Genomic DNA, 17,618 nt, shown 5'->3' with positions numbered 1-17,618 from the left:
TGGGTTACACAAAAACTACTCAAACACTGGGTTGTTACGCCTGATCTAAGATCTGGGTTACACAAAAACTACTCAAACACTGGGTTGTTACGCCTGACCTAAGATCTGGGTTACACAAAAACTACTCAAACACTGGGTTGTTACGTCTGACCCAGGAGCTGGGTAACACAAAAACTACCCAAACACTGGGTTGTTACGCCTGACCCAGGATCTGGGTAACACAAAAACTACCCAAACACTGGGTTGTTACGTCTGACCCAGGAGCTGGGTAACACAAAAACTACCCAAACACTGGGTTGTTACGCCTGACCCAGGATCTGGGTAACACAAAAACTACTCAAACACTGGGTTGTTACGTCTGAACCAGGAGCTGGGTAACACAAAAGCTACCCAAACACTGGGTTGTTACGTCTGACCTAAGATCTGGGTTACACAAAAACTACTCAAACACTGGGTTGTTACGTCTGACCCAGGAGCTGGGTAACACAAAAACTACCCAAACACTGGGTTGTTACGCCTGACCCAGGATCTGGGTAACACAAAAACTACCCAAACACTGGGTTGTTACATCTGACCCAGGAGCTGGGTAACACAAAAACTACCCAAACACTGGGTTGTTACGTCTGAACCAGGAGCTGGGTAACACAAAAGCTACCCAAACACTGGGTTGTTACGTCTGACCTAAGATCTGGGTTACACAAAAACTACTCAAACACTGGGTTGTTACGTCTGAACCAGGAGCTGGGTAACACAAAAGCTACCCAAACACTGGGTTGTTACGCCTGACCCAGGATCTGGGTAACACAAAAACTACTCAAACACTGGGTTGTTACGTCTGACCCAGGAGCTGGGTAACACAAAAACTACCCAAACACTGGGTTGTTACGCCTGACCCAGGGTCTGGGTTACACAAAAACTACCCAAACACTGGGTTGTTACGTCTGACCCAGAATCTAGGTAACACAAAAACTACCCAAACACTGGGTTGTTACGTCTGACCCAGGATCTAGGTAACACAAAAGCTACCCAAACACTGGGTTGTTACGTCTGACCCAGGATCTGCGTTACACAAAAACTACTCAAACACTGGGTTGTTACGTCTGACCCAGGAGCTGGGTAACACAAAAACTACCCAAACACTGGGTTGTTACGCCTGATCCAGGATCTGGGTAATACAAAAACTACCCAAACACTGGGTTGTTACGTCTGAACCAGGAGCTGGGTAACACAAAAGCTACCCAAACACTGGGTTGTTACGTCTGACCTAAGATCTGGGTTACACAAAAACTACCCAAACACTGGGTTGTTACGTCTGACCCAGGATCTGGGTTACACAAAAACTACTCAAACACTGGGTTGTTACGTCTGACCCAGGAGCTGGGTAACACAAAAACTACCCAAACACTGGGTTGTTACGCCTGACCCAGGGTCTGGGTTACACAAAAACTACCCAAACACTGGGTTGTTACGTCTGACCCAGAATCTGGGTTACACAAAAACTACTGAAACACTGGGTTGTTACGTCTGACCTAAGATCTGGGTTACACAAAAACCACTCAAACACTGGGTTGTTACGTCTGACCCAGGATCTGGGTTACACAAAAACTACTGAAACACTGGGTTGTTACGTCTGACCTAAGATCTGGGTTACACAAAAACCACTCAAACACTGGGTTGTTACGTCTGACCCAGGATCTGAGCTAGACAAAAACTACCCAAAGGCTCAACCCAGGATTTGGGTATAAAAAATAACCCAATATGTTTTAGAGTGTGAGGAAAATGCAAAATGTTTATCTTTGCTATGCTGTAGATCCTTATCTAGGCGTCAAGTTGCCGGCTCATGTTTCAAAAGTGCATTAGTCATGACGTGTGTAGGCAACATGACTAATGCTCAAAAGTGCAAGTGAAAAAACATGTTTTTGTTGCTGAAATCTAAATTTGAACCTGTAATGAGTGTGTGCTTGTGCTCTTGATGTCCTTCAGGTGGCCTTGACCACGTTTGCCGTCTATGTGACAGTGGATGAAAAAAACGTCTTGGATGCGGAGAAGGCCTTCGTGTCCTTGTCTCTGTTTAACATCTTGAGATTCCCGTTGAACATGCTTCCACAAGTCATCAGCAGCATCGTACAAGTGAGCTTTCACTTCATCACACTTCTCAATATTAGAGATATTCCTGATTAAATACAACTTTAGAGCTGTCAATTACCATTAAGAATGATATATAAACATTACCGTTCTAAAGATTTTTGAATGTTTATGAAAGAGTCTCTTTTGCTCACCAAGGCTGAATTTATTTGATCCAAAGCACAGTAAAATAAAGTAAAAAAAAGTAAATATTATTGTAATGTAAAATATATTTTTTCAATGTGAATATATAGTAAAGTGTAATTTATTCCTGTGATCAAAGCTGAATTTTCAGCATCATTACTCCAGTCTTCAGTGTCACATGATCCTTCAGAAATCACTCTAACCGTGCGTTCACAGAGCGGCGAGGAAGTCAGGTCAACTTTATGGTAATGAGCGATGACACGGTTCGGCGGCGACCAATCGGATTGTAGAAGTGCTCCGTTCGAGAGGAGTCCAGGGAACGCAGTGTAAACTTTGGTTCCGACCTCATTAGTTCCCAAGCAAAATAGAGGAGAGGATGATCATCTGAATTTGATAAGAAGGCGCACAACACTATTTATAGGCAAGATTTTCGCGCTAGAACGCTTGTTTTTCAGCGGGAATGCAAATTAGAATAGCACTTAGCCATGAACACAAACGCCACACCACACAAATGGCTTTTAATTGGTTTATTTTGTTAGCAAATATGTCACTATAATTGTTACTTTCACATTTAAAAGATTCCATGAGGTTAACTTGTACCCTATGGTCTAACATAACGATCGACATGCTTAAAAAAGACCAAGCATTCGATCTACAAGCGTCCACGAATCTTTCCACGGCGTCGTTGGCGGTGTGAACGCACGCTAATATGATGATTTCATGCTCAAGAAACATTTATGATTATTATCAGTGTTGAAAGCACTTCATATTTTTGTGGAAACCGAGATACATTTTATTTTTCAGGATTCTTTGATTAATGGAAAGTTGAAAAGAACAGCATTTATTTGAAATAGAATCTTTTGTAACATTATAAATGTCTTTACTGTCACTTTTGATCAATTTAATGTGTCTTTGCTGAATAAAAGTATTTAAAAAAATAAAAAAATCTTACTAACCATAAACCTTTGAACGGTAGTGTATAACATTACAAAACCTTTCTATTTTGTTAAATAAAAATATATATGTATGCATGTGTTTATATATTTATATAATATATATATATATATATATATATATATATATATATATATATATAATATATATATTTTAATAGAAAGGTTTTGTAATATAAAAAATATAAATACCGGTAAATATAGCTTTAATAGCTTTATTTCACAGATAATAATATAGCAATAAACAGCTTTATTACACAGATAATAATATAGCAATAAACAGCTTTATTACACAGATAATAATATAGCAATAAACAGCTTTATTACACAGATAATAATATAGCAATAAAGAGCTTTATTTCACAGATAATAATATAGCAATAAACAGCTTTATTACACAGATAATAATATAGCAATAAACAGCTTTATTACACAGATAATAATATAGCAATAAACAGCTTTATTACACAGATAATAATATAGCAATAAACAGCTTTATTACACAGATAATAATATAGCAATAAACAGCTTTATTACACAGATAATAATATAGCAATAAACAGCTTTTTTTCACAGATTATAATATAGCAATAAACAGCTTAATTTCACAGATAATAATATAGCAATAAACAGCTTTATTTCACAGATAATAATATAGCAATAACAGCTTTATTTCACAGATAATAATATAGCAATAAACAGCTTTATTACACAGATAATAATATAGCAATAAACAGCTTTATTTCACAGATAACGATGATGGCAGACAATTATTTTGCCTTTGAAAAAGCAAGTGTTTCTAAAACTAGGTCAGAATATATAACATATATGTATATATATATATATACACAGTATATATATGTGTGTTTGTGTGTGTGTGTGTTATATATTCAGAACTGACCTAGTTTTAGAAGGTCTATGTGGCAGATTCATGCATGTTCAGTTCTGATTGTTTGAAGGATTGTGAAATATTCCTGGAATGAGATGTTTAGTGGAGTAGACCTGTCCCACTTCTCCACTCATGGTTTTGTAATCTTCCGTCAGGCCAGCGTGTCTCTGAAGCGCATCCAGGATTTCCTGAGTCACGATGAACTGGATCCAGAGAATGTGGACAGAAGAAACAACGCTTCCGGTAGCTTTACAAGCGAACACAAGCTTCACTTGACGAGAACGGGTTTATGTTTCTGCGCTCGTATTCATGCTGAGTCATTGTGAAATCTCTGTTCATCGTGACTGGACTCGCACTTCAGCTGACTCACGCTCTCTCTCTCTCCAGAATATGCCGTGACGGTTGTCAATGGGAAATTCGCATGGGCCAAACAAGACCAGGTCACTCTCGACAAGTAAGAACTCAAAACACATTCGCTAATACAGGTGAAACTCGAAAAATTAGAATATCGTGCAAAAGTGCATTTATTTCAGTAATTCAACTTAAAAGGTGAAACTAATTATATAGACTCATTACATGCAAAGTGATATATTTCAAGCCTTTATTTGTTATAATTGTGATGATTATGGCTTACAGCTTATGAAAACCCCAAATTCAAAATCAAAATCATCACAATTATAACAAATAAAGGCTTGAAATATCTCACTTTGCATGTAATGAGTCGATATAATTAGTTTCACCTTTTAAATTGAATTACTGAAATAAATGAACTTTTGCACGATATTCAAATTTTTCGAGTTTCACCTGTAATGTGGCGTTCGTACCTACATTTGTTGTTATCCTCGTTCTAATGTAGATTAAGCCTAGAGAATGAACCCTTTTCTCAGATTGTTATCTAAAAAAATGTAATTCTGTCATCATTTACTCACTCAAGTTGTTCCAAACTTGTATGAGTTTCTTTCTTCTGCTGAACACAAAAGAAGTTGATGGGGCTTCCATAGTTTTTTTTTTTTATTGCGATTAATCACATCCAAAATAAAAGTTTGTGTGCTGTGTATATTTATTTTGTATATATAAATACACACATGCATGTATATATTTAAGAAATATTTATAAATAATTTATACATAAAAATGTTTTATATATTAACACATTTGTCTTAAATATATACATGCATGTGTGTATATTAATATATACAAAAAAAACTATACACAGTACACGCACGTATAGTATGTAAACACAAACTTTTATTTTGGATGAGATTAATCGTTGCCCAGCACTATTTTTTTTTTTATGACATAATTTTCATTTTTGGGTGAATTATCACTTTAACATCATAAATCTAGCACAGTTTAATATATTTGTTGTAGTTTCTGTTCACCACTATGGAACTGAAAATGTGAAAAGGGTCCATTCTTAATGAGGGGGCGTGTCAGCAGGTCCTAATTAGCATAACACACGCCCATTATCTCCATATAAGGGTGTTGCACATGACTCCAGTAAAGCCAAGTGTGCACAAAACAAACACACACTTTAATAGAGGCCTAGACTTCACTTGATTGACTGCATTTTAATGCAGAATCTTTTTGAGATACACAAGATATACACTTAGTCATGTAGTATCTTATATAATAATAATTTAGATAAAAGCTCTTACACCCTGCATGAGTTATTTTCACATGCATGTGGTTTCTGTCGGTTCTAAATTTGATCCTCTTGAAAAAAACTGTGAAAATATTTACGCATCAATATTTCTGTGTGAAAACATTTTCATGCATTTTTTTTTCTCACGAATACATACATGCACACGAGTAAACGAGTTAGTGCTTCAAAAGTATTGTTGCAGCAGAGACACATGGTTTATGCGGTAATAAACGAACCTAACCTTGCAATAACAATATTTATTCATATTCTGGAATATCTGTATTTATCTGCCACCACTTAGAAAGTGCAAAAAATTGGATTTATATGCCGCCAATTACCATGTGCAATATCATTATTTATATGCCGCTTTCAAATTCTTTGTTTTTAGTGCTATATTTTAATGCACGTTGTAGCATTTTTATTATATTTTTATGAGCCAGTGGTTTGGAATTTCGTTCATATGTGTAATCTATCTATCCATCCATCCATCCATCCATCCATCCATTCATCCATCCATCCATCTATCCATCCATCACTCTCTCCAGTGTGCAGCATTAGTGTATAGTCGCAGCAGAACCCCTGGTGTATATGCAGTAACTCTCTCTCCTGTGTGCAGCATTAGTGTATAGTCGCAGCAGAACCCCTGGTGTATATGCAGTAACTCTCTCTCCTGTGTGCAGCATTAGTGTATAGTTGCAGCAGAACCCCTGGTGTATATGCAGTAACTCTCTCTCCTGTGTGTAGCATTAGTGTATAGTCGCAGCAGAACCCCTGGTGTATATGCAGTAACTCTCTCTCCAGTGTGCAGCATTAGTGTATAGTCGCAGCAGAACCCCTGGTGTATATGCAGTAACTCTCTCTCCTGTGTGCAGCATTAGTGTATAGTTGCAGCAGAACCCCTGGTGTATATGCAGTAACTCTCTCTCCTGTGTGCAGCATTAGTGTATAGTCGCAGCAGAACCCCTGGTGTATATGCAGTAACTCTCTCTCCTGTGTGCAGCATTAGTGTATAGTCACAGCAGAACCCCTGGTGTATATGCAGTAACTCTCTCTCCTGTGTGCAGCATTAGTGTATAGTTGCAGCAGAACCCCTGGTGTATATGCAGTAACTCTCTCTCCTGTGTGCAGCATTAATGTATAGTCACAGCAGAACCCCTGGTGTATATGCAGTAACTCTCTCTCCTGTGTGCAGCATTAGTGTATAGTCGCAGCAGAACCCCTGGTGTATATGCAGTAACTCTCTCTCCTGTGTGCAGCATTAGTGTATAGTCGCAGCAGAACCCCTGGTGTATTTGCAGTAACTCTCTCTCCTGTGTTCAGCATTAGTGTATAGTCACAGCAGAACCCCTGGTGTATATGCAGTAACTCTCTCTCCTCTGTGCAGCATTAGTGTATAGTCACAGCAGAACCCCTGGTGTATATGCAGTAACTCTCTCTCCTGTGTGCAGCATTAGTGTATAGTCACAGCAGAACCCCTGGTGTATATGCAGTAACTCTCTCTCCTGTGTGCAGCATTAGTGTATAGTCGCAGCAGAACCCCTGGTGTATTTGCAGTAACTCTCTCTCCTGTGTTCAGCATTAGTGTATAGTCACAGCAGAACCCCTGGTGTATATGCAGTAACTCTCTCTCCTGTGTGCAGCATTAGTGTATAGTCACAGCAGAACCCCTGGTGTATATGCAGTAACTCTCTCTCCTGTGTGCAGCATTAATGTATAGTCGCAGCAGAACCCCTGGTGTATATGCAGTAACTCTCTCTCCTGTGTGCAGCATTAGTGTATAGTCACAGCAGAACCCCTGGTGTATATGCAGTAACTCTCTCTCCTGTGTGCAGCATTAGTGAATAGTTGCAGCAGAACCCCTGGTGTATATGCAGTAACTCTCTCTCCTGTGTGCAGCATTAGTGTATAGTCGCAGCAGAACCCCTGGTGTATATGCAGTAACTCTCTCTCCTGTGTGCAGCATTAGTGTATAGTCGCAGCAGAACCCCTGGTGTATATGCAGTAGCTCTCTCTCCTGCGTGCAGCATTAGTGTATAGTTGCAGCAGAACCCCTGGTGTATATGCAGTAGCTCTCTCTCCTGTGTGCAGCATTAGTGTATAGTCGCAGCAGAACCCCTGGTGTATATGCAGTAACTCTCTCTCCTGTGTGCAGCATTAATGTATAGTCGCAGCAGAACCCCTGGTGTATATGCAGTAACTCTCTCTCCTGTGTGCAGCATTAGTGTATAGTCGCAGCAGAACCCCTGGTGTATATGCAGTAACTCTCTCTCCTGTGTGCAGCATTAGTGTATAGTTGCAGCAGAACCCCTGGTGTATATGCAGTAACTCTCTCTCCTGTGTGCAGCATTAGTGTATAGTCACAGCAGAACCCCTGGTGTCTATGCAGTAACTCTCTCTCCTGTGTGCAGCATTAGTGTATAGTTGCAGCAGAACCCCTGGTGTATATGCAGTAACTCTCTCTCCTGTGTGCAGCATTAGTGTATAGTTGCAGCAGAACCCCTGGTGTATATGCAGTAACTCTCTCTCCTGTGTGCAGCATTAGTGTATAGTCGCAGCAGAACCCCTGGTGTATATGCAGTAACTCTCTCTCCTGTGTGCAGCATTAGTGTATAGTTGCAGCAGAACCCCTGGTGTATATGCAGTAACTCTCTCTCCAGTGTGCAGCATTAGTGTATAGTCGCAGCAGAACCCCTGGTGTATACGCAGTAACTCTCTCTCCAGTGTGCAGCATTAGTGTATAGTCGCAGCAGAACCCCTGGTGTATATGCAGTAACTCTCTCTCCTGTGTTCAGCATTAGTGTATAGTCACAGCAGAACCCCTGGTGTATATGCAGTAACTCTCTCTCCTGTGTGCAGCAATAGTGTATAGTTGCAGCAGAACCCCTGGTGTATATGCAGTAACTCTCTCTCCAGTGTGCAGCAGTAGTGTATAGTCGCAGCAGAACCCCTGGTGTATATGCAGTAGCTCTCTCTCCTGTGTGCAGCATTAGTGTATAGTCGCAGCAGAACCCCTGGTGTATATGCAGTAACTCTCTCTCCTGTGTGCAGCATTAATGTATAGTCGCAGCAGAACCCCTGGTGTATATGCAGTAACTCTCTCTCCTGTGTGCAGCATTAGTGTATAGTCGCAGCAGAACCCCTGGTGTATATGCAGTAACTCTCTCTCCTGTGTGCAGCATTAGTGTATAGTCGCAGCAGAACCCCTGGTGTATATGCAGTAACTCTCTCTCCTGTGTGCAGCATTAGTGTATAGTCACAGCAGAACCCCTGGTGTATATGCAGTAACTCTCTCTCCTGTGTGCAGCATTAATGTAGTCGCAGCAGAACCCCTGGTGTATATGCAGTAACTCTCTCTCCTGTGTGCAGCATTAGTGTATAGTCACAGCAGAACCCCTGGTGTATATGCAGTAACTCTCTCTCCTGTGTGCAGCATTAGTGTATAGTTGCAGCAGAACCCCTGGTGTATATGCAGTAACTCTCTCTCCTGTGTGCAGCATTAGTGTATAGTCGCAGCAGAACCCCTGGTGTATATGCAGTAACTCTCTCTCCTGTGTGCAGCATTAGTGTATAGTCGCAGCAGAACCCCTGGTGTATATGCAGTAACTCTCTCTCCTGTGTGCAGCATTAGTGTATAGTTGCAGCAGAACCCCTGGTGTATATGCAGTAACTCTCTCTCCTGTGTGCAGCATTAGTGTATAGTCGCAGCAGAACCCCTGGTGTATATGCAGTAACTCTCTCTCCTGCGTGCAGCATTAGTGTATAGTTGCAGCCGAACCCCTGGTGTATATGCAGTAGCTCTCTCTCCTGTGTGCAGCATTAGTGTATAGTCGCAGCAGAACCCCTGGTGTATATGCAGTAACTCTCTCTCCTGTGTGCAGCATTAATGTATAGTCACAGCAGAACCCCTGGTGTATATGCAGTAACTCTCTCTCCTGTGTGCAGCATTAGTGTATAGTCGCAGCAGAACCCCTGGTGTATATGCAGTAACTCTCTCTCCTGTGTGCAGCATTAGTGTATAGTTGCAGCAGAACCCCTGGTGTATATGCAGTAACTCTCTCTCCTGTGTGCAGCATTAGTGTATAGTCACAGCAGAACCCCTGGTGTCTATGCAGTAACTCTCTCTCCAGTGTGCAGCATTAGTGTATAGTCGCAGCTGAACCCCTGGTGTATATGCAGTAACTCTCTCTCCTGTGTGCAGCATTAGTGTATAGTCGCAGCTGAACCCCTGGTGTATATGCAGTAGCTCTCTCTCCTGTGTGCAGCATTAGTGTATAGTTGCAGCAGAACCCCTGGTGTATATGCAGTAACTCTCTCTCCTGTGTGCAGCATTAATGTATAGTCACAGCAGAACCCCTGGTGTATATGCAGTAACTCTCTCTCCTGTGTGCAGCATTAGTGTATAGTCGCAGCAGAACCCCTGGTGTATATGCAGTAACTCTCTCTCCTGTGTGCAGCATTAGTGTATAGTCGCAGCAGAACCCGTGGTGTATATGCAGTAACTCTCTCTCCTGTGTGCAGCATTAGTGTATAGTCGCAGCAGAACCCCTGGTGTATATGCAGTAACTCTCTCTCCTGTGTGTAGCATTAGTGTATAGTCGCAGCAGAACCCCTGGTGTATATGCAGTAACTCTCTCTCCTGTGTGCAGCATTAGTGTATAGTCACAGCAGAACCCCTGGTGTATATGCAGTAACTCTCTCTCCTGTGTGCAGCATTAGTGTATAGTTGCAGCAGAACCCCTGGTGTATATGCAGTAACTCTCTCTCCTGTGTGCAGCATTAGTGTATAGTCGCAGCAGAACCCCTGGTGTATATGCAGTAACTCTCTCTCCTGTGTGCAGCATTAGTGTATAGTCGCAGCAGAATCCCTGGTGTATATGCAGTAACTCTCTCTCCTGTGTGCAGCATTAGTGTATAGTTGCAGCAGAACCCCTGGTGTATATGCAGTAACTCTCTCTCCAGTGTGCAGCATTAGTGTATAGTCGCAGCAGAACCCCTGGTGTATATGCAGTAACTCTCTCTCCAGTGTGCAGCATTAGTGTATAGTCGCAGCAGAACCCCTGGTGTATATGCAGTAACTCTCTCTCCTGTGTGCAGCATTAGTGTATAGTTGCAGCAGAACCCCTGGTGTATATGCAGTAACTCTCTCTCCTGTGTGCAGCATTAGTGTATAGTCACAGCAGAACCCCTGGTGTCTATGCAGTAACTCTCTCTCCAGTGTGCAGCATTAGTGTATAGTCGCAGCTGAACCCCTGGTGTATATGCAGTAACTCTCTCTCCTGTGTGCAGCATTAGTGTATATTCGCAGCTGAACCCCTGGTGTATATGCAGTAGCTCTCTCTCCTGTGTGCAGCATTAGTGTATAGTCGCAGCAGAACCCCTGGTGTATATGCAGTAACTCTCTCTCCTGTGTGCAGCATTAATGTATAGTCACAGCAGAACCCCTGGTGTATATGCAGTAACTCTCTCTCCTGTGTGCAGCATTAGTGTATAGTCGCAGCAGAACCCCTGGTGAATATGCAGTAACTCTCTCTCCTGTGTGCAGCATTAGTGTATAGTCGCAGCAGAACCCGTGGTGTATATGCAGTAACTCTCTCTCCTGTGTGCAGCATTAGTGTATAGTCGCAGCAGAACCCCTGGTGTATATGCAGTAACTCTCTCTCCTGTGTGTAGCATTAGTGTTTAGTCGCAGCAGAACCCCTGGTGTATATGCAGTAACTCTCTCTCCTGTGTGCAGCATTAGTGTATAGTCACAGCAGAACCCCTGGTGTATATGCAGTAACTCTCTCTCCTGTGTGCAGCATTAGTGTATAGTTGCAGCAGAACCCCTGGTGTATATGCAGTAACTCTCTCTCCTGTGTGCAGCATTAGTGTATAGTCGCAGCAGAACCCCTGGTGTATATGCAGTAACTCTCTCTCCTGTGTGCAGCATTAGTGTATAGTCGCAGCAGAACCCCTGGTGTATATGCAGTAACTCTCTCTCCTGTGTGCAGCATTAGTGTATAGTCGCAGCAGAACCCCTGGTGTATATGCAGTAACTCTCTCTCCTGTGTGCAGCATTAGTGTATAGTCGCAGCAGAACCCCTGGTGTATATGCAGTAACTCTCTCTCCTGTGTGCAGCATTAGTGTATAGTCGCAGCAGAACCCCTGGTGTATATGCAGTAACTCTCTCTCCAGTGTGCAGCATTCGTGTATAGTCACAGCAGAACCCCTGGTGTATATGCAGTAACTCTCTCTCCTGTGTGCAGCATTAGTGTATAGTCACAGCTGAACCCCTGGTGTATATGCAGTAACTCTCTCTCCTGTGTGCAGCATTAGTGTATAGTCGCAGCTGAACCCCTGGTGTATATGCAGTAACTCTCTCTCCAGTGTGCAGCATTCGTGTATAGTCACAGCAGAACCCCTGGTGTATATGCAGTAACTCTCTCTCCTGTGTGCAGCATTAGTGTATAGTCACAGCTGAACCCCTGGTGTATATGCAGTAACTCTCTCTCCTGTGTGCAGCATTAGTGTATAGTCGTAGCAGAACCCCTGGTGTATATGCAGTAACTCTCTCTCCTGTGTGCAGCATTAGTGTATAGTCGCAGCAGAACCCCTGGTGTATATGCAGTAACTCTCTCTCCTGTGTGCAGCATTAGTGTATAGTCGCAGCAGAACCCCTGGTGTATATGCAGTAACTCTCTCTCCTGTGTGCAGCATTAGTGTATAGTCACAGCAGAACCCCTGGTGTATATGCAGTAACTCTCTCTCCTGTGTGCAGCATTAGTGTATAGTCACAGCAGAACCCCTGGTGTATATGCAGTAACTCTCTCTCCTGTGTGCAGCATTAGTGTATAGTCACAGCAGAACCCCTGGTGTATATGCAGTAACTCTCTCTCCTGTGTGCAGCATTAGTGTATAGTCACAGCAGAACCCCTGGTGTATATGCAGTAACTCTCTCTCCTGTGTGCAGCATTAGTGTATAGTCACAGCAGAACCCCTGGTGTATATGCAGTAACTCTCTCTCCTGTGTGCAGCATTAATGTATAGTCACAGCAGAACCCCTGGTGTATATGCAGTAACTCTCTCTCCTGTGTGCAGCATTAATGTATAGTCACAGCAGAACCCCTGGTGTATATGCAGTAACTCTCTCTCCTGTGTGCAGCATTAATGTATAGTCACAGCAGAACCCCTGGTGTATATGCAGGGCTCCAGACTAACTTTTTGCCTTGGTTGCACTGGTGCGCCTAACTTTTTTATTTAGGTGCACCAGCACAAAATTTAGGTGCACAAAATTTTTTCCTCGTCTCGCGTTGCCTTTAACGCCACAATTTCAAGGTCACCTTTTTATCACGCTCCATATACATTCATATATATTATGTAAATGCTTTTAAACAAGAATAATAATAATAAATTTTTTTTGAAGCACAATTATACTGTATATAAAAATGTTAATCTTTAAAAAAAAAAAAATATTTAAAGTGCTGTTTTTACATTGTTCAAGTTAGGGCAGGGTATCGACACAAATTTCACAATTCGATTCAATATTGATTATTTTGGATATCAGGTACAATACATGGCAAATTTTCTCAAGGAAAACAAATCTCTTAACTAATGCTGTAAACTGGGAGTCAGTTGTAGCCCACTATGCTTCATTAGCCTACTATAATATTGAAGGTAAAAATTACCTGATTTGTACACAAACACTTAAATTACACTTTTATTTATTTTTATAATAATAAAGTTATATGAAATATAAACATTTAAATGGTGGCTGCATAAAAACTTGGCAGATTTTTTCAAACAACATGCATTAAATATTGAAAAACATTAAAAAATTATAATGAATATGCAATATGGTGCATATATTTGGCAAAATGCTCTTCCCTAGAGTTATTTTTTCTAGCTAGCTAACGAGTTTATGGTCACTGGATATGTTTTTTCTGAGGTAAATGTGACATTACATGACATTGTTTACAAGCGTTTTACTGACGTCTTTCCACGGTTGAAACACTGATTGAGCGATTCCATGTGAAAGATACGGATTTCGATAAGTTGTACTCTATCTTTTAGCACACTTTCAGATGCTCGTTCATGTTTATTTCGCGCTGTAACTGGTATTATTAAGGCGGAAGAGAAGATCATGTGCACTCCGCGCTGCTGCTTCTCTTGAGCTGAGCTGAGCCAGAGCGATCTCACGCAACAGCGTCAAAACACTATTTATGTTTTTGAATTTCATAAGAAAATGGACCTAATTTGAAATCTGAGACTTTGTTTCATATCAATAGTAACAAAGCACAAAGATTATTGCGATTTATTGGATGGGATGCTCGCTACAAAGTTCCATTCATTCATCAACTGAAAACAGCATAGCCCAACGGTTCGTAAAATGAGAATCGATTAAAATCGAGAAATCAATATTTTTTACCTAGTTCAAGTAGCCTACATTTTTTAAAGTTTCTTCGTCGTCTGTTTTCTTGCGTTTATTTAGCTGATGCTGCTGATTGCCGTAACTGATTCTCTGGTGCTCACGTCGCAATTTATTTCAATCACACAGACAGCACGGAGCATTTTAGTCCTACAGGAATATCTGAACCACAGCCAATCAGAGGCAAAGACCAGCCCAATCTCTATCTCTGATTGGTTTAGACCACGATATGATCCAACCATGCGTGCAAGGAGAACAAAAGACTCGTTTGTTGAGAGGCAACGGATGCGATCATGCGAGAAGGTTAGGTGCACTGGTGCGACCTAGGAACAAATTTAGTCGCACCCTTACAAATTTTGGTCGCATTTGCGACCAAATTGGTCGCACTCTAGAGCCCTGATATGCAGTAACTCTCTCTCCTGTGTGCAGCATTAGTGTATAGTCGCAGCAGAACCCCTGGTGTATATGCAGTAACTCTCTCTCCTGTGTGCAGCATTAGTGTATAGTCGCAGCAGAACCCCTGGTGTATATGCAGTAACTCTCTCTCCTGTATGCAGCATTAGTGTATAGTCGCAGCAGAACCCCTGGTGTATATGCAGTAACTCTCTCTCCTGTGTGCAGCATTAGTGTATAGTCGCAGCAGAACCCCTGGTGTATATGCAGTAACTCTCTCTCCTGTGTGCAGCATTAGTGTATAGTCACAGCAGAACCCCTGGTGTATATGCAGTAACTCTCTCTCCTGTGTGCAGCATTAGTGTATAGTCACAGCAGAACCCCTGGTGTATATGCAGTAACTCTCTCTCCTGTGTGCAGCATTAGTGTATAGTCACAGCAGAACCCCTGGTGTATATGCAGTAACTCTCTCTCCTGTGTGCAGCATTAGTGTATAGTCGCAGCAGAACCCCTGGTGTATATGCAGTAACTCTCTCTCCTGTGTGCAGCATTAGTGTATAGTCGCAGCAGAACCCCTGGTGTGTATGCAGTAACTCTCTCTCCTGTGTGCAGCATTAGTGTATAGTTGCAGCAGAACCCCTGGTGTATATGCAGTAACTCTCTCTCCTGTGTGCAGCATTAGTGTATAGTCACAGCAGAACCCCTGGTGTATATGCAGTAACTCTCTCTCCTGTGTGCAGCATTAGTGTATAGTCGCAGCAGAACCCCTGGTGTGTATGCAGTAACTCTCTCTCCTGTGTGCAGCATTAGTGTATAGTTGCAGCAGAACCCCTGGTGTATATGCAGTAACTTTCTCTCATGTGTGCAGCATTAGTGTATAGTCACAGCAGAACCCCTGGTGTATATGCAGTAACTCTCTCTCCTGTGTGCAGTATTAGTGTATAGTCGCAGCAGAACCCCTGGTGTATATGCAGTAACTCTCTCTCCTGTGTGCAGCATTAGTGTATAGTCACAGCAGAACCCCTGGTGTATATGCAGTAACTCTCTCTCCTGTGTGCAGCATTAGTGTATAGTCGCAGCAGAACCCCTGGAGTATATGCAGTAACTCTCTCTCCTGTGTGCAGCATTAGTGTATAGTCGCAGCAGAACCCCTGGTGAATATGCAATAACTCTCTCTCCTGTGTGCAGCATTAGTGTATAGTCGCAGCAGAACCCCTGGTGTCTATGCAGTAACTCTCTCTCCAGTGTGCAGCGTTAGTGTATAGTCGCAGCAGAACCCCTGGTGTATATGCAGTAACTCTCTCTCCTGTGTGCAGCATTAGTGTATAGTCGCAGCAGAACCCCTGGTGTATATGCAGTAACTCTCTCTCCTGTGTGCAGCATTAGTGTATAGTCACAGCAGAACCCCTGGTGTATATGCAGTAACTCTCTCTCCTGTGTGCAGCATTAGTGTATAGTCACAGCAGAACCCCTGGTGTATATGCAGTAACTCTCTCTCCTGTGTGCAGCATTAGTGTATAGTCACAGCAGAACCCCTGGTGTATATGCAGTAACTCTCTCTCCTGTGTGCAGCATTAGTGTATAGTTGCAGCAGAACCCCTGGTGTATATGCAGTAGCTCTCTCTCCTGTGTGCAGCATTAGTGTATAGTCGCAGCAGAACCCCTGGTGTATATGCAGTAGCTCTCTCTCCTGTGTGCAGCATTAGTGTATAGTTGCAGCAGAACCCCTGGTGTATATGCAGTAACTCTCTCTCCTGTGTGCAGCATTAGTGTATAGTCGCAGCAGAACCCCTGGTGTATATGCAGTAACTCTCTCTCCAGTGTGCAGCATTAGTGTATAGTCGCAGCTGAACCCCTGGTGTATATGCAGTAACTCTCTCTCCTGTGTGCAGCATTAGTGTATAGTCGCAGCTGAACCCCTGGTGTATATGCAGTAACTCTCTCTCCTGTGTGCAGCATTAGTGTATAGTCGCAGCAGAACCCCTGGTGTATATGCAGTAACTCTCTCTCCTGTGTGCAGCATTAGTGTATAGTTGCAGCAGAACCCCTGGTGTATATGCAGTAACTCTCTCTCCTGTGTGCAGCATTAGTGTATAGTCGCAGCAGAACCCCTGGTGTATATGCAGTAACTCTCTCTCCTGTGTGCAGCATTAGTGTATAGTCGCAGCAGAACCCCTGGTGTCTATGCAGTAACTCTCTCTCCAGTGTGCAGCATTAGTGTATAGTCGCAGCAGAACCCCTGGTGTATATGCAGTAACTCTCTCTCCTGTGTGCAGCATTAATGTATAGTTGCAGCAGAACCCCTGGTGTATATGCAGTAACTCTCTCTCCTGTGTGCAGCATTAGTGTATAGTCACAGCAGAACCCCTGGTGTATATGCAGTAACTCTCTCTCCTGTGTGCAGCATTAGTGTATAGTCGCAGCAGAACCCCTGGTGTATATGCAGTAACTCTCTCTCCTGTGTGTAGCATTAGTGTATAGTCGCAGCAGAACCCCTGGTGTATATGCAGTAACTCTCTCTCCTGTGTGCAGCATTAGTGTATAGTCGCAGCAGAACCCCTGGTGTATATGCAGTAACTCTCTCTCCTGTGTGCAGCATTAGTGTATAGTCGCAGCAGAACCCCTGGTGTATATGCAGTAACTCTCTCTCCTGTGTGCAGCATTAGTGTATAGTCGCAGCAGAACCCCTGGTGTATATGCAGTAACTCTCTCTCCAGTGTGCAGCATTCGTGTATAGTCACAGCAGAACCCCTGGTGTATATGCAGTAACTCTCTCTCCTGTGTGTAGCATTAGTGTATAGTCGCAGCAGAACCCCTGGTGTATATGCAGTAACTCTCTCTCCTGTGTGTAGCATTAGTGTATAGTCGCAGCAGAACCCCTGGTGTATATGCAGTAACTCTCTCTCCTGTGTGCAGCATTAGTGTATAGTCGCAGCAGAACCCCTGGTGTATATGCAGTAACTCTCTCTCCTGTGTGCAGCATTAGTGTATAGTCGCAGCAGAACCCCTGGTGTATATGCAGTAACTCTCTCTCCTGTGTGCAGCATTAGTGTATAGTCGCAGCAG

General features: G+C 42.6%; 1 protein-coding gene across 1 annotated transcript in view; it reads left to right on the top strand.

Annotated features, from left to right (window-relative positions):
- The window catches only part of abcc3 (ATP-binding cassette, sub-family C (CFTR/MRP), member 3), a 119,458-nt gene that overhangs the window by 50,501 nt on the left and 51,339 nt on the right, over positions 1–17,618 (top strand). The window contains exons 13-15 of the mRNA XM_056240319.1: positions 1,984–2,130; positions 4,266–4,353; positions 4,498–4,564. Of these exons, the coding sequence (XP_056096294.1) occupies positions 1,984–2,130; positions 4,266–4,353; positions 4,498–4,564 (302 nt within the window). The remainder of the gene's footprint in view (positions 1–1,983; positions 2,131–4,265; positions 4,354–4,497; positions 4,565–17,618) is intronic.

Source organism: Rhinichthys klamathensis, unplaced genomic scaffold (genome assembly GCF_029890125.1).
Source record: "Rhinichthys klamathensis goyatoka isolate OS25496 unplaced genomic scaffold, OSU_Roscu_1.1 h1tg000592l_1, whole genome shotgun sequence".
Lineage (NCBI taxonomy): Eukaryota > Metazoa > Chordata > Actinopteri > Cypriniformes > Leuciscidae > Rhinichthys > Rhinichthys klamathensis.
This window is presented reverse-complemented; position numbering and strand designations above follow the sequence as displayed.